General features: G+C 65.3%; 1 protein-coding gene across 1 annotated transcript in view; it reads left to right on the forward strand.

The window, feature by feature from the left end:
* Positions 1-2489: 2489 nt before the first annotated feature.
* The window catches only part of IGFN1 (immunoglobulin like and fibronectin type III domain containing 1), a 38608-nt gene continuing 19255 nt past the window's right edge, over positions 2490-21842 (forward strand). Inside the window, exons 1-22 of the mRNA XM_036277781.1 lie at positions 2490-2496; positions 2854-2967; positions 3465-3604; positions 4394-4493; positions 4982-5026; positions 5297-5342; positions 6016-6187; positions 7970-8083; positions 8971-9139; positions 9727-9999; positions 10665-10716; positions 14494-14609; positions 15021-15145; positions 15767-15908; positions 16198-16497; positions 17021-17320; positions 17741-17914; positions 18430-18558; positions 19450-19752; positions 20272-20360; positions 20623-20818; positions 21313-21612. Coding sequence (XP_036133674.1) covers positions 2490-2496; positions 2854-2967; positions 3465-3604; positions 4394-4493; positions 4982-5026; positions 5297-5342; positions 6016-6187; positions 7970-8083; positions 8971-9139; positions 9727-9999; positions 10665-10716; positions 14494-14609; positions 15021-15145; positions 15767-15908; positions 16198-16497; positions 17021-17320; positions 17741-17914; positions 18430-18558; positions 19450-19752; positions 20272-20360; positions 20623-20818; positions 21313-21612 — 3406 coding nt within the window. The remainder of the gene's footprint in view (positions 2497-2853; positions 2968-3464; positions 3605-4393; positions 4494-4981; positions 5027-5296; positions 5343-6015; positions 6188-7969; positions 8084-8970; positions 9140-9726; positions 10000-10664; positions 10717-14493; positions 14610-15020; positions 15146-15766; positions 15909-16197; positions 16498-17020; positions 17321-17740; positions 17915-18429; positions 18559-19449; positions 19753-20271; positions 20361-20622; positions 20819-21312; positions 21613-21842) is intronic.

Consider the following 21842-nt stretch of genomic DNA (forward strand, 5'->3'; position numbering starts at 1 on the left):
CCCCAAACGTGTTGCCCGTTTGGCGCCACTTGGGTCTGTGATCCCCATGAGAACAGTGACTTTATGTGTCTGTCTGACTGACGGTGTCTGGGGTCCCAAGGGATCAGCTGAGCTGTAAGGCTAAGGCTCCGGATAACGAGACACCCCCGCTCGGCGGGGCCAAACCAACAGCGCGCACAAAGCAAACCGAGCTAAGCCGCTAAGAGCCGAAAGCTTCGCGAGGCCAGGTGTTGGAGGAACCAAATGTCACAGGACCCTTCCAACTCTGACCTCCGGGAGGCTGGGGCATTAACCCTGCCGGCCGTGCCCTGCCAAGCCCGGCTGGAGGAGGAGGAGGGAGGCGGGGCAAGTGGGAGGGGCAGAGGAGCCCACAGAGGCCACGGTGACCTACATCTGTCCCAGCGCTGCCGTCCAGTCCACCGCAGTCCCTCCAGAGGCTCTGGCAGGACGCAGCAGCTGGAGACAGGGAGGAGGCGGCAGACTGGAGGCGGGAGGCCAGCGCTGCCCAGGTAAGTGGGCCCTGCACACCTGGCTGCCCACCTGGGGCGGGGGTAGGGCATCAGTGAAGACACCTGAGTGGTCTCTAAAGTGTCCACTTAAGAGGGGCAGGCAGAGGGCAGGAGGTTCGCCCGGGACATCTCCTGGCAGCCAATCCCGCCCTGGGGTATATGGTCCCCCGTCCGGACAACTACAGGATATTGGAGAAGAGGGGTTCCGGGGGCCTGTCTGGGTGCTTCTGCCCTGGCTCTGGTTTTCCGGGCTCTGCTGGTTTACAGCGCAAAATGGTGAGCAGGTTGAAAACCCGACTAGCTGTCCAGCATCCGGTCTCGGGGCCGGACGGGGTGCACTGAACCCAGCGGAGAAACCCCGGCTGAGGGAGCGGGGACAGTGAGAACCGGGGTCCACTGGCGAAGCAGCCGCAGGCCGGGGCAAGGCTGGGGGTCCTGCTGAGGCCTTGCTGGGACAGGCTGGAGCAAAGGCTGTGCTGAGAACCGGGCTCGTCTCGGGGGGAACAGGGCACAGAGACCAGGGTTCATCCCCTCTGTCTGCACACCCGCCGAGCTCCTGCCCGTTCATCACTGACCTTGCACCCCGCCGGGCTTCTTCCTGAGAGAGTGGAGGTCCAGAGTGTGCCCTGGCTACCATGGGGCCCTCCGTCCTGCCTGTGGGGCCCTGCGTCTCGCTCCCTCTCGGCTGGGACCTGCAGGCAGGAGGCTGGAGGACAGGACCCTGTTAGCATTACCTCGTCACCGTGACAAATGGCCTTGTGAGTGACTGAGCTGGTGGTGATGATGACAGGTGATGCAGGTGGCAACTAGGAGCCCAGCTGAGCTGCTCCAGGGTGGGGTCATGGACAGGGGCCAGGAGGCTGTCATGGGCGTGGGTGGGACAGGGGCCCCCGCCAGCTTGGCGGCCGCCCTCCGTCCTGGCGCTGCCTCGTGACTCCCTGTGGCCCTGTGGCCGTGGCCCTGTGACCGCTCCAGAACGCCCTGGCATTCCAGCGTGGCGGGCAGTGGCTGGGCTGTGGAAGGGACACCGTGGGGCAGCCGTGCCAGTGGGTGGGCAGCTGAGAAATGGACTATGTCATGTGTGCGGGAATGTGCTCTGTCATGTGATCCACCCTGAGGACAGGGCTCTTTGGGTAGGAAACGAAGTCTGTCTCCGAAACAGCATGCCATGGCCACGGGCCAACCACCTCCGAGGTGGGACGGCTGGGCGCCCGGTCAAGGCGGCCCCTCCCCTCCAGTCCAGGGCGCTCCTCCAGGGCGTCTCCCAGCCCAGCCTCTCCCGGGGGACACGTCCCTCAGCCTCATGGACTGATGCAATGAGAGGAAATGGGGGGCAGTGGTGGACGGAAGAGGCTAGAAAACACTTGTCCACCAGACAGTAGAGTTCACGGGACTGGAGGGGGGCAGACGGATTTCCAGGCACAAGAGTGGCCAGGTGAGGGGCTGTCCTCCCGGCCCGGAGATTGGCAGGACCCCGACTGGCTGCGGGCGGGTGGCGGGGAGCTGCCGGCGGGGGGGCCCCTGGAAAACCTGTTTGTCCCTGGGAAAGTCGCGTCCAAAGTCAAGGGGGCCATTTGAACTGGGAGAATCCTGGAGGCCAGGAGCTGGATCTCCTGAGGTTCGGGGGGCTGTCTCGCCCTTCAGGTGGTCACCGGGCCTGGGCTTCCACCTGGCAGCCAGGCTACCAGCAGTTTGTGGGCTCGGCCCCACATGTCTCCTTTACCTGGGCCTGGGGCAGCGTCCCCCCCTCCCAGTCTCCGGGAAATCGTTTTGCTGGCCCGGGAATTTCAGAAAACCCATCAACGTCGTTAGTCATGATGAGACAAGCTTCTGGGACAGCAGCTGCCCCGGGTCCCCCCAGATGTCGGCCGATGCCCTGGTACTGTGGGGGGATGGGGTGAGCCCGCTGAGCCTCCAGGAGCAATTCCATCTCTGTTCTCAGGAGGTCCCTCGCCACCCTCCGGAGCCAGAGAACCAGCCATGGCAGGTGAGGAAGGGGGGGCGGGGCACCTGTCTGCGCTCTCTGGGCTTTGAGTCGTTTTCCTGAACAAACGTCCAGAGCTCCCACGCGGGCCCTTCTCCTGGGAGGAACCCCTCCGTGCGCCTCCAGCTTCTCCCAGGGACACTCCCAGGGTCTCCCTCGCGTGCCCTGCCCGCTTCCCAGGAACCCTCATCACAGACTGGAGGGGCACAGCCAGACGCACCTCCCCAGGCAGCAGCTGTGATCCGTCCCTCCGGTGCGGGCACAGCGAGGGGTCTCCTGCTCCGGGGCGGGTCAGCGCTCTGCTGTGCCAAGGTCCGCCCGCCGGGGGCCAGGCCCATCTCCCTCTTCTCGTGTCCTCAGCAAAGCCCGTCAAGAAGCACGGTGTGACCATCCGGCAGCTGGTGGAGGAGGTCCCCGAAGGCTGCAGCCTGCCAGACTTCGAGCAGAAGCCCGTCACCATGGCGCTGGCCGAGGGTGAGGCTGGGGGAGCTGCCGAGGGCCCCCTTTCCTCCCCCCAGGCGGGACAAGGACATGGGACACCGTCTCGTCATTGAGAAGGGCCCTGGGAGGTCATAGTTTCCCATGGAGCCGGCCCTTGTGGGGGGGTGGAGCTCCCAGGCTTTGTGCAGAGCTGGGGGTCTCTCTGAGGCCGGGGGGTCTCAGGGCCAGTGCCTTCAGGCCCCCAGCAGTCATTCCTTCCCGAGGTCTCTGACCCGCCTTTCACCCACTTGCAGAGACCCCCCCCCAAGCCCTGCTCACCCTCCCTCAGGGGTCCCCACTCCTGCCACGCAAAGCCAGGCAGGACGGCCTCTGGGCACCCGGAGACCGCTGCCCCGGCTGGCATCGTAAGAGTCCTCGAGCCCGGGGCAGCGGGCAGGCACCCTCCTGCAGTGGGCAGTCGGGGTGCGAGAGCAGTGCGGATGACACAGCAGCTCCATGAAGGGCACCGCCCCTCACCCCTCCTGCCGCAGGGAGAAATGCCATCCTGCGGGCTGTGGTCTGCGGGGAGCCCAGGCCCGAGGTGCTGTGGCAGAGCAGCAAGGGGGACCTCAGCAACTGCAACAAATACCAGATCTTCTCCGCCCCCAGCAGCAAGGAGCACGCGCTGCAGGTGAGAGCCCCGCTCTGCCCCAGGGGCTCCCCAGCCTCCTCCAATCCCCGGAGCAGGAGACCTTCCTGGAGGAGGGTGAGCCCACTCAGCTCAGCTCAGCTCAGCTCTGCGGCTCCGGGTGGCCTGAGCCGGGGTGAACCCGGCCGGCTCGCAGGTACCGCTGCCGACCACCTGGGGGCGCTGCAGCCCGAAGCACAAGGAAAGCTCCGCAGTCTGGCTGCAGGGCAGCAAGCCCAGGCCCACCGGCTTGGACAGAAGTTACTTTTCCTCTGTACATCTCCCCCGCACCTGCAGACTGGGCAATAACGACCTGGTTTAGGGCCCCCGTGAGTGTCAGAGGGCATGTGAAGAGCGTAGCCAGCCAGTGCCTCGGCCGGTGAGCGGCCAGTGCGTCCACCAGTCGTGGACCCGGACTGACCACTCGGCATAATTTATGCCGTTTAATCCCGACCATCCGCTACTTTTTCAGGTGTTCTTGTGCTCACTTTATAAGGTAATAGCGTGAACAAAGAAAAAGAAGAAAGAACGGTTCAGAGAGGTTCGGTAAATTGTCCAAAGTCACACAGCCCGACACCCAGACCCTGAAATGAGCTCTTTCTGCCCCTGATGGCAGACGTGGGTTTGCCCGCGCTCCGCTGTGGGCTTGGTTGGCCTCGGGCTCTGTCTTTCCTGCCGAAGTCTCCGAGCCCTGAGCACAAGGCCGTGTCTCCGTACCCCTGGCCTATCGCCATGTCTAGTAGCAGAGGAGGGGACAGTGCGAGCCCGCTCCCCTGCCCTTGGTCTCTGCAGATCAACAAGCTGACCGGCGAGGACACGGACGTGTACCGCTGCGTGGCGGTAAACCCGTACGGAGAGGCCGTGTGCACGGCCAGGCTCACCATCATCGAAGGTGGGCATGACCCTCCTGTGCTCCAGCCCTGGGGAGCCCGGGAGGGTGGGGAGGGGAGGGAAGACCCAGGAGGACTCAGGTGACAGAGGCTGGCATGGTGACTGGCCGCAGGGCCAAACACTGGTTCGGCAAGATGGGGCCTAACCCCGAAATGGCAGCTCTCTGGTGACAGAAAGCTCTCAGCTGTTCCTCCGGATGTGGTCACTTCCCTCGAGTAAGCCACCTCCCTGACCCCTGGAGACCTGTGAGCGGGTCATCCCTGCGTGAGGTGCTGAGCAGGTGTCCCGTCTTAGCCATGCGAAGGCTCTGGGGTATCGGCACGCGTGACGGACAGACCCTGTGCCCTGCCCATCCCGCTGGGCTGTCACCACGCGCCAGGGGACGGGAGGTCGGGGCCTGGGCTCAGGTGTTCTCAGGGAGACCTCAGGGTCGGGCTTCTCTCCCTGCCTCTCCCCGCTGACTCCTTCCTCTCCTCCCCGACGGTCCAGTTGGCTTTCGGAAGAAACGAAAGAGGAACACAGAACCTCAGGAGGGTAGGTGGAAGGGTTGTCAGATTTCTGTGGGGCCTTGGGGGGATGCGCTACTCCCTGCCTGGGGTTCCCCACTTGGCCAGGCCCCCACAGAGGCCTCATGGGTCCTCACCAGTCCACAGGAGGGCCCCTTTCGGAAGCTTGGTTGTTGGCCACGGACCACACACCCTCGTGCAATCCCTTCCCCACCCACCCACTTGGTACGGGAGGGCCCTGCCTGGGCCCCATGGACGCACGTCTGGGGTTGGGGCCTCATTCCCGTCCCTTTTCCAGACCTCAGCAAGGAGCTGATGGAGTTACGGAAGATGCTGAGGAAGAGGTGGGTGTGGGCCGGCCCCTGGGGGGGAAGCACTGTGGTCCCCGCCCCGGCTCCTACCGTGAGCACGCGGGGCTCAGTCCTCGCCTCTGCCTTGGACGCAGGCAGGGAGGCTGGGCTGCAGGTGCGCTGGGACGGGGGTGCCAGGGGTGGGCGTCCTGGGCTCAGCGCGGCCGCTTCTGGGCTCCGTCCTGATGCCATCGCCGCTCCTCTTGGGGGCCCGATCGCTCCGTGGTGAGGCAGGCGCTCCACTAGGGCAGTGGTTTTCAAACCTTCATTTTATTTTATTTCTCAGAGAGAGAGGAAGGGAGAGAGAGATAGAAACAAACCTCAGTGTGAGAGAGAAACATCAACCGCCGCCTCCTGCACGCCCCCTACTGGGGCTCGAGCCCGCAACCCAGGCATGTGCCTGACCGGGAATTGAACCCGGACCTCTCAGTCCATGGAGCGCTGACTGATCCGCTGAGCCACACCGGCCAGGCTTAAAACCTTTTTTAAACAACAAGACAATTGCCCCCAAAGACCCCTTGCGTGGAAATCCACAGTGCAAGTTGTTAGGTGTGGGCTTCTGGAAAGCTAGAGCCGTGGTCAGCCCCAGATCCCAGTCTGTGCACCCCTTTCCTCGAGTACAGGGAGGGCAGCTCCCAGGCCTCTGACCTGCCGCCCTGCCCCCCAGGGCTCCACTTCCCAAGAAGAAGATCGACCCGGAGCAGGTGTGGCAGCTGCTGATGATGGCGGACCGGAAGGACTACGAGAGGCTGTGCATGAAGTACGGCATCGTGGACTTCCGCGGCATGCTGCGCAAGCTGGAGAGGATGCGCAGGGCGCGGGAGGACAGGATGGCGCAGGTACCTGCCCTGCACGGCGCCTTGCCGGCCGTCGCGGGAGCTGGGCTGGGAACCAGGCCCGGGAAACCAAGCCAAGTGGAGGGCCCGCCCTCATCCAGCCCCAGTGTGGTGTCTGGCCAGAGATCCCGGTTCCCAGGTCAAGGTCCTGGCTTTGAAACCTGCCTCCGATACTAAACCTGGGCTTTGGACAAGTGAGGGCCACGGCGCTTGGTTTCCTTATTCGTAACACGGGGGTTGTAGTCATCTCCACCCCACAGGGCTGTTGAGGGGGGGTATGAGAGGATGTAGTGAGAGCGCTTAGCTGAGAGCCCGACACAGAGTGACGGCTTTCTGTCAGCCATCACCATCACCACCAATATCACCACCACCACCAATATCACCATCACCACCAATATCACCACCACCACCAATACCACCACCACCACCAAGACCACCACCACCACCAATATCACCACCACCACCATATCACATCACCACCAATATCATGATCACCACCACCATTCACAATACACCACCAATACCACCACCACCACCAATATCACCACCACCACCAATACCACCATCACCACCAATATCACCATCACCACCAATATCACCATCACCACCAATACCACCACCACCACCAATACCACCATCACCACCAATACCACCATCACCACCAATACCACCACCACCACCAATATCACCACCACCACCAATATCACCATCACCACCAATATCACCATCACCACCAATACCACCACCACCACCAATACCACCATCACCACCAATACCACCATCACCACCAATATCACCATCACCACCAATACCACCACCACCACCAATATCACCATCACCACCAATACCACCACCACCACCAATACCACCATCACCACCAATACCACATCACCACCAATATCACCACCACCACCAATATCACCATCACCACCAATATCACCATCACCACCAATACCACCACCACCACCAATACCACCATCACCACCAATATCACCACCACCACCAATATCACCACCACCACCAATACCACCATCACCACCAATACCACCATCACCACCAATACCACCAACACCACCAATACCACCATCACCACCAATACCACCACCACCACCAATATCACCACCACCACCAATATCACCACCAGTATCGCCATTACCACCACCAATATCACCACCAATATCATCATCACCACCACCATTACCACCACCAATATCAACACCACCAATATCACCACCAATGTCACCATCACCACCATCGTCCGTCACCGTCACAGACCTTGGGGACCTGTCTTATTTCCCAAGGCTTCCGGTGAGGGAACGCTACTGCTCCCATTGGCTCTCTCATTCTAGTGTCTTATAAACTGCACAGGAAGTTATTTTCTGTGTTGAACCTAATTATAGCCTAAATCTAATTTTTCTTCTGGAAACGCAAAACACCTTGCTTTCATCATCCTGAAAGTGGCATTTTACCAGACTCCCATCTAGGGCCTCAGATCTCTCTCCTCCAAGCTTCTCATCTGCTTGGACACAGGACCCCACACAGGGCTTTGCACCGAGTAGGCGCTGAACTCATTTCTATCGGATGAAATAACAGATGAACACAGAACCCTGTTGTGTTCTTGGAGCCCCTGGACACTGGGTTCTTTCTTCCTCCCCTTCCCAACCTAACATCTCATCTGGAGAATTTCCTTTTTCGAGGGTCTAAACCCCCACTGGTAAAAGGGGCAGTGCGTGTGTGACTGGGAGGTGGGGGGTCTGAGTCCCCCGGTGGGCTTGTCTTCCCTAGTACCTCAACGCCGTCTCCAACATGAAACACATGAAGGTCACCAAGGAGGGGGTCGCCTTCTTTGAACTGGACCTGGACCTCAAGGATCCCGAGAGCAACATTTACCTGTATAAGGTGAGGCTAGAGGGGCCCCTGGAAGAGAGGGCTCCGGGGCAGCAGCTGCGGGTTCCCTAGGTCCCCCTGGGAGGACCGCTGAGTGCACAGGTGGAGCCCCTGGTTGGACTGAGGTCAGACCCTGGTGCAGTAGCCCAGAGACCTCTCACCTCTCACGGAGAGCCCAGGTTCTCCCGCCGGGACGGGGGATAGGAAGAGGTTCTGAGGTAGTGCACGCCATTTGCCCTGAGCTTTCTCTCCAGAGACCTGACCCCTTTGTGACATGAGGGCACCTAGCTCGAGGCACCCCGAAATGACACATGCAGCAATGCGTGGTTTGCCCCTTACCCTGCCCCTGGCCTCCTCCCTGTTTCTTTGCTCTAACTGCCTCCTCTGCCATCCATGCCCAGCCCTGAAATCCACACAGCTGTTTCCAAACACCCACTGCAACTCCGGGCCCCCAGCCCCTTCCGGGCACCGGGCATCTGTCCCCTCCTCTCTCTCCTTCCCCCAGTTCTATCACTTTCTAACATACAGTATATTATTTACCGATGATGTTTAGTATGTGTCTGTCTTCCCCACAAATTTTAGTTCCCTGGAAAATTGGCTGTTTTATTCCTGGATGTGTCTGTGCCACGTACCTGAAACCGTGCCTGGCACTCCGTGGGCATCTAAGGGTCAGGTCATTTACTGGCAGGTGATGCGCTCTGCGGACAGAGGCATGTGCATTCCTGGAGGGGTCGGTTCCCTCCTGGCTGGGTCTCCACCTTACCGGCGCTCTCTGCCTCCCCCTCGCCTTTAAGTTGAGGGAATATGTCGTCAGGTGCCCCGCCTGTGGAGACAGGTGCCCCCGGCTGCCGCGGTGGGAGGGGGCGGGAGGTCCTGAGGCCCCCTCTCTCTGGCCTCAGGATGGCGAGATGGTCCCCTACAGCTCCGACAGCCAGAGCAAGCGCAGCCTGCGGCGGCTGGGGAAACACTACCACTTCCAGATCCAGGACCTGTGGCCCGAGGACGCTGGCATCTACGAGGTCAAGGTGGAGGACGCTGAGGTCTTCTCCACCGAGCTGGAGGCCAAGGGTGAGGGGGCGGGGCCCACACAGGGTCACGGTGGGGGGCGGTGACTGGGGAGGACAATGGGAGCCGACGCCCAGGGGTCCAATGAGGGGCTCTTCCTGGAGTTTCGGCCGGGGCTGGCGTTCTCTTGGTGCTGACACACCCGCCCCTCGGCCGTCAACCATCCTCAGCTCAAACTAAGTGCCGGCCCCTGGCGCCCCCCTTCCTGTGCTCTCCTTCCTCTCCCGCAGCCCCCCACAGGGCTCTCCATCCGAGTGGGCACACGGTACCCCCTACAGACCTCGGCCTTCTTGCCTCCCACGCCCCCTCCCACCTGGGAACAATCCCTTCCTCCCTCCCCACACCCTGTCCCATCCCCACGAGCAGCTATGTGCACCCCCCCCCCAAGCACCTGCCAGCCAGGGGCCCTGGGGAAGGCAGCTGTGAGCATAAGGGGCGCGCTGAGCGGGACAGAGGCAGAAGGGGGAGACCTCCAGCAGGCCTGGCAGGTCTGGGCCGGGCTCGGAGAAGCCTGGAGGTGACGTGGGGTGGGAGGAGCCCACAGACGGGGCACGGATCCTGATGGGACCTCCCTGCTGCTTCCCCGACAGCCATCCCGCCCAGGGTGGTGGTCCCGCTGGCCGAGACCCGCTGCGAGGAGCACGGTGACGCCGTCTTCGAATGCGTTCTCTCCAACACCTGCCCCAACGCCACCTGGAAATTCAAGCAACGGCCGCTCCAGCCTAGCGACAGACATGAAGTGATTGTGTCCCCTAACGGGCTGACCCACCAGCTGGTGGTGAAGGGGGCCCGTCTCTCAGACATGGGTCCCTACTCCCTGGATACGGGGCTCTACACTTCCAGCGCCTGGCTGGTGGTCGAAGGTGAGTGACCGGCCCTGTCTCGGCCTCCGCCAGGGCCAGCTGTCAGGAGGGCACACGGAGGCGGGCAGGGGCTGCCTGTGGTCAGTCACCGCTCCGGATGATGCCGCCCCTCCGTAGGTCTGTCTTGACTGCTATGCGGGCTTGTCACAGCCGGTCGGTGCCCTCAGCTGCCCGGGCTCCACTGGGCCTGTGGGGTGACTCTGGGGACACAGACCTAAGATGGGGTCCTCATCAGGGCTTGGGAGGAGCCCTGCAGCAGGCTGAGGAACACCTGTGACTCCCCCGCCCAGGCTTTTGGGTTCCAAGTGTTCCCCGGAGATTGTAAACTGGGCGTTTGTAAGGCAGCCACCAGGGCAGCGAGACCTTTGGAAACCATGACCACCCCGCTCCCAGCCCCCAGCAGTCTGGTCAGCCGGGGACTGGCTCATGCATTGCCCCCAAGGTCCTCGGGAACTGCTTGGCGTGGGGGGTGCAGGACCGGGAGTGGGGAAGGCATCTCCCCACCACTGAGCTGCCCGCCCTGTCTCCCTTCTCCGATGGTCCGCTTGGTTCTCGACGGGGGAGACGAAGGGTCAGAAGCAGCTGGGTTCGGACCACTGACCATCGGCCTGAATCAATGGGTGTTTTCTCTGTCTCTCCTTGGGGGCGTTGACCTCTCATGCAAGCTGGGAAGGATACTGGCCTCCTGACCACCAGTGCTGACCACCAAGTTCAGGTGCCGGGAGCCCCAACCTCAGATGCAGAAGACTCCAGGAGCACCAGCAGCAAGAGGGGGGCACACAGACAGCAGGGCCCCAAGAGGGGTGCTCTGGGGGGGGCCGGGCTCCAGCTCACAGCCGGCCGAGGCAGAGGTGGCCTTGGTGGGCGCGGCTACTCCTTGACGGGAGACGAGGGGCCAGCGGACGCAGCCTGGGGCCCTGGGCAGGCGGGAAGGGGCTTTCTGGAAGCTGAGGGAGACTCAGCCACTCTTCCTGGGGAAAACCAGCTCCACAGAGACTGGGGCTGGGACGCGAGCCTGCCGGGGGGGCCCCACCCACAGGGAGAAGGTGTGGGGTCCGGGCTGGGCCTCACGGAAGGTCGCCAGCCCGACGGCAGCAGAGGCGGTGACAGAGACGATCGCGGGGGGCCAGCAGGGGCCTGGGAGGCTGGGGTGGGAGATCGAGGGGGCAGTGGAGAAGGATGGGGGCGCAGCGAGGACAACAGGAGCCAGCTGGGTAGGCACAGCCAGGGGGGGGCTCCCCTGGGCGCGGGGACGGGAGAGAGGGCCCTGCAGGGCTCACAGTCTGGTTCTGGACGGTCTGGGTCGGAAAGGGAAGTGATGGGGCAGAGCCTGAGCCAGGTGGAGGGAAGGGACGGACTGAGCAGGGGAAGGGGGAGCGGGGAGACCGGGGCTGCATGGGGGAGCGGGGCTGACCGGGGGGAGTCCAGGGACAGCAGTGCGGCAGGAGGCCCTGGGGCCCTGGCATCTCTGGAAGGGAGGGGATGGAGCTCGGAGGCAGGCAGGGGCGCTGAGACCTGGGGCTCCCAGGGACGCGGCAACGATGACCAGGGAGAAGCGAGAGGCGTCCGGGGGGCAGGGCAGACACCTGCAGGCCAGGACTCCCGGGACCCCTCAGTGTCGGGTGGCAGAGGACTCCTCCTGGGGCGCAGGAGCTCTCGGGGCCCAGGCGAGCTTGCAGATGGGGGCCCAGGAGGTCCCGGGGGCTGGGGGAAGGAGGGCCAGGGGACAGTGGGGGCCTTGGGAGGGGCAGGCGATGGCAGGAGTCTCCCAGGTTTCCAAGGAGGGACAGCAGGTCAGAGGGGAGCTGGGGGTGCCGGCAGAATGGAGGCCGAGAGCACAGGGCCTTGGGGCGACCCTGGGTCCAGCCTCGGCCTAGGCGGGGTCCGCCCTGGGCCTGGAGTGTTGGGGTCTGGAGGAGGGGGAGGTGGTGTGGGTGGCACCCAGGTGCCCGGACTGATGGAGTCAGATCAGGGGGGTGATGCCAGCAGCCACAGGCTCACTGGGTCTCCAGGCCGGGGTGCCCAGGGGCCCGGGGGCACACGGAGGGGCACGGGTGGAGCAGGAGGCCCAGGGGCCGCGGGGACTGAGCCAGACCTCTGGAATGGAACTTGGGGCTCCGGAGAAGGAGGACCCAGAGACAAGTCAGGCTGGGAGCCTGGCTCAGGCGGACCCAGGCACGGTGACGGCTCAGGGTATTTAAGGGGACCGGGTCCTGATAGTGGGGCTGGTCACGGCGATGGCTCAGGGGCGCCAGGAGAGAGGGGTTCTGTTCACGGTGCTTGGGTACCAGGCGGAGCAGAGTCTAAGGAGGGGGGTGGTGACAGGGACGGCTCGTGGGTACCTGGGGCAATGTGGTCTGGCAGCCAAGACGGTCATGGTCCTGCAGGGAGGGGGCCCGGGACACTTGCCGGTGGCCCTGATGGAGGGCTCGTGGGTGAGGCCGGGCTGCGCCCACAAACCTGGGACACATCGGGTGGCAGGGCGGATGCCGGCCCTGGGGGAAGCCATCATTTCAACGGTGGCCTGGGCCACCCAGGGACAGTGGGGTCCGGGGGCAGAGGTGGCCTCGGGGCCTCTGCCACAGTGGAAGCTTTAGGGGAGACACATGGGGGAGCAGAGCCAGGGGACTCTGGGAGAATACAGCCTCGGGGTTCGGCTGGAGATGCTGGGGGCTTCAGAGCCTCAGGGGCAAAAGGGCCCTTTGGAGAAGGAGGCCACAGAGATGCCTCTGGGGGTCTGGGGGCCACAGAGCCAGGCTCTCTGAGGGCAGGGGGCAGAGTGAGTGATGGGGATGCGGCCCGGCGCCCCGAGGCCCGGGCTCCTGACCCTGGGGCCAGTTCCGACAGCCAGAGGTCCAGTGGGCCTGGCAGTGTGCTGGGTCACCTGGACGGGTCTGGAATTCCAGGGCCGCAGCCAACTGGGAGCAGGACAGGTGCTGGAGGAGGGCCTGGGGGGGTGGGGCCCGGGGGGGAGGGGGGCTTTCGAGACGGTTCAGGGGGCCTGGGAGGAATGGGGCCCGGGGGGGAGGCAGGCTACAGGAAACATTTGGGGGCTCCTGAGGGAGTGGGGTCAGGGGCTCAGGCAGGTCCTAAGGATGGGTTGGGAGGGTCTAGGGTGCTGGGGTCAGGGAGTGAGGCAGGCTACAGGGGAGGCCCAGGAGGGTCTGGGGAGATGGGGCTAGAGGGTGAGAAGAGCTATAGGGATGGCCCTGGGGATGGCGCTCTGGCTGCAGGGGAACGTGGCGGTGGGTCCAGGGGCCCAGCAGCCGGGGGGCACGGGTCAGGGTACTGGGCAGCACCAGAGGGGTCTCACGGTGGCACCAGCCCCAGGGGTGGTCCCAAGACAGGCAAGGAGCCAGGTCTGGAGAACGGGGCTGGTTTGGGGGTCAGCTCTGGGGTGCCCGGAGCGGTGGATGCTGCAGCTGGGCAGGGCTCCAGGATCAGCCCTGGGGGCTCTGCAACCTCGGGGACTGCAGGGTCACCTGGGGACAGAGGGGCTTCCCGCGGGGAGGACGGTTCTGCAGACCAAGCCGGTGTGGGGGCTTCTGTCGGTCTTGATGGCCGGGGGGCAGTGGAGAGGGGGGCCTGGGCAGGGACAGCAGCTCCGGGATCCAGGCACGGAGGGGGCGCCTGGGAAGCAGGCCCGGGCACAGCAGGCAGGGGAGGGGCCGCTGGCCAGGGAGGACTGGGGCCCCAGGGAGCCGAGGACCTGCCGCTGGGGGGCAGGAGGCCAGCAGACGGGTTGGGGACAGGCACAGGCGAGGCTCCGGACAGAAGCCGGAGGCCCGGGCAGAGGGGCAAATCCACATCTGAGCCCGTCGAGGGGCCAGGGGTTAGCCACGCTCGGGCCTCAGGCTCGGAAGACCAGGGGTTTGAACGGGGCCGTGCAGGAGCTGGGAACCAGACCCCCAGCTCCAGGGTGGAAGATGCGGGTTCCAGTGGGACCCAGGAAGGGCCAGAGGGCTCCAGGCGCCGGGCACGGGCCACAGGCCAAGGAGAGGCTGGTGGGAGGCAAGGCCCCGGGTTCGTGGAGAGCAAAGGGTCAGGCCCTGGACAGGACAGGTCTGCGGGCTCGAAGGACTCGGATGGAGCCTGGAATGGCCTCGAAGGTCCTTTTGGCAGCAAAGACTCCGGGGACAGAGGCAGGGACATCGGGGGCTCGGGTTCCCAGCTCAGCAGAGGATGGAGAGGAGAACGGGGGCCCCTGGGGAAGCAGGGGCCCCTGGAGGCTGAGAATGACAAGACCCAAGGCCCAGGGGCCCTGACGGAGGACGGCGGACAGGGAGGAGCAGAGCCGGGCAGGTCAGCCAGGAGGCCTGGCCCACGCGGGAGCGGCTCCCAAGCACAGTCCGGGGCCAAGGCTGGACGCGCAGAGAGGCTGGCGCTGGACGAGGCCAGAGGCAGGGGACAGCGGCCTGAAGGAAGGGACACAGGGTGCTCGGGGGAGACTCCGCATGAGGACGGGCACTGTGAGCACCCGAGTCATCTGGGCAGCCAGAGAGGTGGCACGGAGGGCAAGTCAGATGTCAGCAGCCGAGGAAAGGAGGCCACGAGGAGTCCCCGATCCAGGCACACCCCTGGCACGGGCGGTTTCTTCGAGGAAGCCCGCGGTAGGCGCTCTCAGGCCGGCCGGCTCCGTCCTCCTGCCCCGGCCTTTGTCCCTGCCAGTGCCCCCATGGGGGGGCCTCCTCCCGGTCCACGGAGCAGCTCCTCCGCCTTGTGCAGGTGGGAGCCAGGCCAAGGGACTCGGGGTCTCCGGGGCACCTGTCTGGTTGCACCATGTTCAAATCTCAGAGTTGTCACAGTAGCTCTGGGGGTCCCCAGGCATCCATCTCTGTGACTCCGGGGACCCCACCCCTGAGCACCCCAGATCTCCTGCACTAGGCCCAGCCCTGCTGAGAAGAAGGGGAGGGTTTCTGCTGCCACTGGCGGCCTCCCAGGGTGCCACACAGGCAGTGGCCGAGGAGGCTGGGCCTCGGGGGCACCTGAGTGACCACCGGCCTCTGCCTGGGTCTCTCCAGCCCCCCTGGGCCACTTCTCCCAGGGCCTGGCCGACACGGAGGTGAAGCTGGGAGAAGATGCCACGCTCTCCTGCACCGTCAGCCGGGACCTGGGACCGGGCACCTGGTTGAAAGACGGCGTCAAGGTACTGGCCCCACACACCTCTGCCGGCCAGCTGGGGCCGGGGACAGCGGGGAAGCAGAGGGGAGGAGAGGGTGCATCTGCTCTTCGCTTCCTCGTGCATCTGGGCTCCACACAGCCAGCAACTCGGGGAGTTTACCACACACGGGGTTCAGACTCACTGTGTCCCGATCAGCTCCCCAACACTGCGCTGCTCTCAGCCGCCCCAAATGCCCTTCCTGCCCCTACACCTGCTGAGTTCTACGCATCCTATAAGGCCTCGGACAAAGGCCACCTTGTCAGCCTGGCCGGGCACAGCCTCTCGGCCCGGACGGCCAGCTGCCCTTGGCTGTCCTCTGGGGAGCAAGCACAGCGCTCGGGCCGGGCATCACGAGGCTGCCTCCCAGGCCACTTGTGTGCCTCTGGTTTCAGCTACGACGTGGGCTAAGGACTGTACCCACCGCGTTGGGTAGTAGCCACCCTCAGGGACGCGGTGGAGCCCCGAGCGCTAGCACACGGCTGGCCCACGGTCACCTCCGTCACGGCTGGCACTGTGCCTCCTGCAGCCGCCGAGTGAAGCCCCGGCTGGCGGGCGCGGAGGGAGGAGCGGGGGCTGGCGGTGACCCTCCACACCGCCTCTTTGCAGCTCAGCCCCCAGGACGGGCTGGTCTTCCAGCGGGACGGGCTGGTGCACAGGCTCCTCATCACCTGCGTGCAGGAGGCCCAGGCCGGCAGGTACACCTTCGTGGTCGGCGACCAGAAGAGCGAGGCCACCCTGACGGTCCGAGGTGAGGCCCAGCCGCCCGCCCACCTGGCGGCTGCCCCAGCGATACGCAGACACCCGAATGTGTCGCCGTCTGCAGCCAGTGTCCAGCTCACCTGTCTGACAAGACGGCTTTAGAGTCCCTTGTCAGCAGTCCCTGGGGGCCCCGGGGGGCCCTGGTCCCTCCCGCTGCAGACGAGGTGGCTGCCACATTCGTGCCCCAGAGGTGGGGTGGGACTCCTGACCCGGCCCCGACTCCACCTCGGTGCCCAGTGCCCTGCACCTTTGACCCCCTTGCCCTGTTACATCCCTAGACCCCCCGGTCATTACTCCCGAGGCGACACAGAGCCTGAAGGAGCCCCTGGTGGTCAAGGCCGGGAAGCCGCTCACGGTGAAGGTCGCCTTCCAGAGTCGCCTGCCGGTCCAGGCCATCTGGACGAAGGACGGGGCCGAGGTGGATGGCTCCAGTGGCCGAGGGGCCCAGGTGGCCCTGGGCGACGGCGTCACTCGACTGTGCCTCCCCAGCGCGGGCCGGCAGGACAGCGGCCAGTACAGCCTGACGCTGAGGAGCAAGGGCGGCTCCGTGCAGGCCGAGGTCACCGTGCACGTCATAGGTGCCCGGCCCTGGCTCTGATCCCACCTGCTGACTGTTCAGATCGAAAGCTGCTGCGCCCCTCCCCCGCCCCTCCCCCTCCCCTCCCCCTCCCCCTCTGCACTGTGGGAAGGAGCAGTTTCGAGGTCAAGGCGGGGGGCCTGACTGTGCTGACACCCTGGGCCCTGCGACAGCTGCTGGGAGGGATGGTGGCCCGGCCCTGAGTGGTGCCGGCTGGAGGGCTGATGGGCAGCTGGGGTCGGGGCTGGTGCCCCCCATGGTCCCTCCCTGGGCGTGTTTGCACGTGTGTGCGCACGCATGAGTGTGTGTGTTTGCACGTGTGTGTGCACGCGTGAGTGTGTGTGTGTGCACGTGTGTGTACACGTGTGTTGGGTGGAGACCAGGGACACCTCTAGGACCCACCTGTGGCTCTGGGGGTTCCACCCACAGCAGGCTCATCTGATGACCGGGGTGGGGGGTCCAGCATGGCTTCCCTCCAGCTCCTCTGACACCCCTTCTCTTCCTGCTCCTCTCCCGGGTCCCAGACAAGCCCCAGCCGCCCCAGGGCCCCCTGGAGGTGCAGCACTGCCGAGGGACTGGGGTCTGCCTGCAGTGGCGGCCCCCACGGGACAGCGGGGGCCGGGCCCTGGAGCACTACGTGGTGGAGAGGCGGCAGGACGGCCGGAGCACGTGGCTGAAGGTGGGCGAGCCCCCCGCGGAGAGCACCAGCTTCACGGACGCCCAGGTGGAGCAGGGCAAGAAGTACACCTTCCGCGTGCGGGCCGTGACCTCGGAGGGGCCTGGGGAGGCCCTGGAGTCGGAGGAGGTGCTGGTGGCTCCTGAGGGTGAGCAGGAGGCCGGGGTCACCTCAGGCTGCCCGCTGCGCCCACGTGGAGGGACGCACCCTGGGGGCCCCGTGGAGACTCTGTCCCAGTTCCCCTTGGGATCTGGAGACAGGATGCATGGGTCTCCTCCAGTTGTGTCTGTCTGGATGGAGGGGACGGACACACAGCCCACTCTCGGGACCCCGGCTGGGCTGGCACTGTCCTCACAGATGCCTGTCAAGAACACGCACCGGGGCTTCAGGGCTGGCTCGAACCCTGGCCCCAGCGTTTCTGTGTTCCCCTCACTCCCTGAGCAGCCAGAACGGGGTCCCCCAGCCCCTGGCTCGGCCCCCGACACTCCCCTGGAAGGGACCGTGAGGCCCCCCCGGACCCCAGGAGCTCTCCTCGGCCTCTGGCTGACCGCGCCTGCTCTGCCCCCAGCGCTCCCCGGGCCCCCTTCGGCCCCAACCATCCTGTCGGCCTCCAGCAAGAGCATCTCTCTGACGTGGACGGCGCCCCGAGGCCCGGGCAGTGCCCACATCCTGGGCTACCTGATTGAGAAGCGCAAGAAGGGGAGCAACAGCTGGGCCCCGGTGACCGAGCAGCCCGTGGCTGGTGAGCGGCCTGAGTCCCCGCTGTGCCCGCCTGCTCCGGGGTCCCGTGGCGCCCACCTGCTGGACCGGTTCTGCCCCTGGGGTCTGGTGCCCTGACCGGAGTGGGGGGTTGGCACCCAGTGTGAAGAGGGTGGAGATGCTGTTCAACTCCTACAACACTGGGTGCCCCCCACCCCCACTTCCCCAACAAAGACTCCTGGGGCTGAAGTGCCCGCCGTGCTGAGGGGCGACCCTGGGACGGAAGCCGGAAGTGGAGCTGTTAGCCCTGTCCTCCCGTCTGTCCTCCCGTCTGTCCTTGACCTTGGGCACCTCCCCCCATCCAGGCCTTAGCTTCCTCATCCACAAGATGAGCCACTCAGACACTTGCCCACGACCACCCAGCTCCGTGGCAGGGATTCGGGGCGACCCCTGAGCAGCGCCCTCTGTGGAGGGGCTGAGTCACCGCTGGCACAGCTGGGCTGGTCTCCTCCAGAGCCCGCAGGCCCGTGGGCGCACTGACACGTTCGCCTTTCACAGAGCGGAAGTGGACGGTGACCGACTTGAGGCCCGACTGCCAGTATGACTTCCGGGTCACGGCCGTGACCCCCTCGGGCCCCGGGCAGCCTGGGCCCCCGTCGGAGGCCGTGTTTGCGCGGGACCCCATGAGTAAGTGGGTGGCAACCAGGGTGAGGGCGGTGGGGTGAGCTGGGGACAGTTCTGAAGCCGGCGGGACAGGCAGGAGGGCAGGACCAGTCATATCTTGGGGTACTGGGGAGGCCTGAGGCCCCAAACAGACCAAACAGGCCCCAATGCCAGGCAGCAGGGATTAGAGGAGCCCCCCACCCCCACCCCCACTCCCCACCCCCGCCGAGGTCACTTCTGCTCTTCAGCCTCTGGGCAGGTCAGTGCCGCCTGCCCCGCCCTGGGACCATGTGCCCACCGGAGTGAGGGGCCATCACCCCTGCGGGCAGGCGGGGGTCACGGCGGAACCTCAGTTCTCCGTCCAGCGGTGGTTTGCTCCCCGCCTGTCGGGTTAGCGATGTGCCCCGGCCAGGAGTCCTGACCCGCTCTCTGCCCTTGAGAGTCGTCCGGCCTAGAATGGCGTTTGCTGGTGCTTGGTCTCGGGAGCAGCAGGGTAGAGAGGTGCCCACGCCGTTCCGACGATGGCAGCCACCCGAAGACGTTCGACGTGGAGCCTGTGAAACCGCCAGTCATGCAGGACACCTGTCCTGCGTCACGGACCCAAATTTCCCCAGTTCGAGCAAAACACCTTTCCCTGAAAACGCTTATCTCAAACCTCGCTGGGAGGCACACAGCCTGGGGAGCAGCTCCAGACCCTCCGAGAAGGCAGGGCTGGCTGGGGGCTCGGAGCGCCGGATGAAACGATGCGTCAGTCTAGTCCTTGGGGTCCTGGAGCCTACGAACCCACCCAGCAGAAGAGCGGGAATCCCGGGGGGATGGTTGGGGGAGGTTGGCAGGCTGCTGAGTGAGTGGAATGAGTCGGGGAGGCTTCCTGGAGGTGGTGCCATTTCTGCCATTCCCATGGTGCTCCCCCAGGACCCCCGGGGCCCGTGAGGGACCTCCAAGTCACAGACACGTCGCACACCAGCATCAGCCTGCGCTGGGCCCCGCCAGACGATCAGGAGGGGGACGAGGCGCAGGGATACGTGGTGGAGCTGTGCGTCTCGGGCAGCCTGGAGTGGGCCCCGTGCCATGGGGGCACCGTGCCCGTCACCACCCACACAGCCAAGGGACTTCGGCCCCAAGAGGGCTACTTCGTGCGGGTCACCGCAGTGAACAGCGGGGGCTGCAGCCAGCCCACCATGCTGGACGTGCTTGTGTACGCCATGCCCACCCCTGGTGAGTCCACCTCCCCCCCAACCGCCCCCTGTGCCCGCTGAGCCAAGCTCCCCTCCCCGGTCCCCCCAAGTCTCATTTATCGAGCATCTAGCAGGTGCCAGACGGGAGCTCCGCCTCCCAGCACGGCCAGGAGGTCACAGGTGCTGCTCAGCCCGAGTGGCTCCGCAGGTCAGGGGGGCCCAGCTTCGAAGCAGCTGACCCATCTACTGGCACTGAGCCGGGCACCCCAGCCGGGCTGTCACCGTAACAGAGAGGGAGATGTGCGTAGTAAAAAGCCCACTGCAGCCGGGTCCAGACTCCCGGGGCCGCGTCCCGGCTCTGCCCCGTCCCTGGGGTCTCAGGCACGTCGCCCCCCGTCTCAGATTGGCAGCCGCCCGCAGAAGGAGCTGGCTGGCTTCCTCAGTGTCCGACCTGCGCCGTCAGGGCTGCGTCCGTGCGGCTGGCCCAGCCCGCCTTGCTGGGGACCGGGGCTGGGGCCCACCTGCAGAGGGAGGGGACAAGCCACCTTTTGTGTTCCAGTCTCTCCCAAGTTCCTGGTGGACGACAGCTGCAAGGAGTCCCTGATGGTCAGAGTGGGGGACACCGTTCGAGTGCCTGTCCGCTTCGAAGTGAGTGTATCTCCCCAAGGGGAGTGAGGAGGGGGTTCATCACGACCCGGGGAGCCGGGCTCAGCCCCGTGGCTCCTTCCCTTCTGACCGGGGCTCAGGCTGGACATGGGGCCAGAGTAAGGAAGGAAGGAGGAGGGTCCTTCATGACGGTCCGCCCCTGCGCCCTTCCAGCCCGGCTCCCGGAACCCTGTCCCTAGCACGTGCCCTGCTGGCCGGCTCCAGTGCACAGCTGCCTCAGAACCTTCCCATCCTCCTTCCCCAGGCTTCCCCCATGCCGGAGGTGACCTGGCTGAAGGATGGCCTGCCCCTCTCGAAGAAAAGTGTGACCTTCACCAAGGACGGCCTCACCCAGCTGCTGGTCCCCGTGGCCAGCCTGTCGGACAGCGGCGTCTACACCGTGGTGCTGAGAAGCCCACAGGGGAAGGAGGCCACCTACACCTTCGTCCTCAGGGTGGCTGGTGAGGAGGGCTGGGCCCCAGGTCCCGCTGTCCCCCTCCCGGGCCTGGTGAGCAGTCACCTCACCCAACCCTCCTACGCACTGAAGACAGAAAGGAGGGAGGCCCTGGGAACTGGGGTCCCTGTTCTCTGCCTGGGGTCTCAGGGCGGTTACCCACAGCCCCTCCCTGCTTCAGTCAGTCCTGGCTGAGCCACTGAGCATGGCCGCCCCTGTGAGCTCACTCAGAGCCACAGGAAAGCCTGTCTGGGGTCCCCGCAGGAGGGAGGGTCCCCCTCCACATGGCCTGCCAAGGAGGTAGCTCTGGGCACAGAGATGAGCACACACAGGGCTCTGGAACGTGGCCCCTGCCCCATCTACATGCTGGGCCCCTTCACTTACAGGCCAAAGTGAGTTGCCCACCCCCCTGAGAACGTGGGGACCTGGGGAGGGCCACCCCGAGGCCCATGTGTGTCGTCTAGTGCCCCAAACTCAGCTCTTCTGGCCTCTCTCCCTCAGCAAAGCCGCAGGCGCCCGGGCCCATCCACCTGCAGGAGAACGTGCCCGGGACGGTGACAGCCGAGTGGGAGCCCTCTCCCGACGAGGCCCAGGGCGTCCCGCTGTACTACACGGTGCTGATCCGCTCTTCGGGGAGCGGCTCCTGGGTGGAGGCCGCCGACCGCGTCTACACCAACCGCTTCACCCTCCTGGGCGTGCTCCCTGGCCACGCGTACCACTTCCGAGTCGTGGCCAAGAACGAGCTGGGGGCGAGCGAGCCCTCAGACAGCAGCCAGCCTTGGTGCACCCCACGGCAGCGCGGTGAGCCCCGCGCCGTGGCTCCGTGACCCCAGGGCGGCGGGGAGCGTGGGTGCAAGGGCGCCGTGGCAGAGGTGGCCGGAGCCGTCTCCATGTGGGTGTCTGCGACCCAGGGAGCCTTTGGGCGGCGGGCAACAAGGCTGCTGCCTCTCTTAGAACACTGCAGGCCACAGCCACACGGATGGGGCTGCAGAGCAGACACGGGAAAGGCAGGGGCATGGCTCCATGTTCCC

This window comes from Molossus molossus, unplaced genomic scaffold, assembly GCF_014108415.1.
Source record: "Molossus molossus isolate mMolMol1 unplaced genomic scaffold, mMolMol1.p scaffold_m16_p_23, whole genome shotgun sequence".
NCBI classification, from domain to species: Eukaryota; Metazoa; Chordata; class Mammalia; order Chiroptera; family Molossidae; genus Molossus; species Molossus molossus.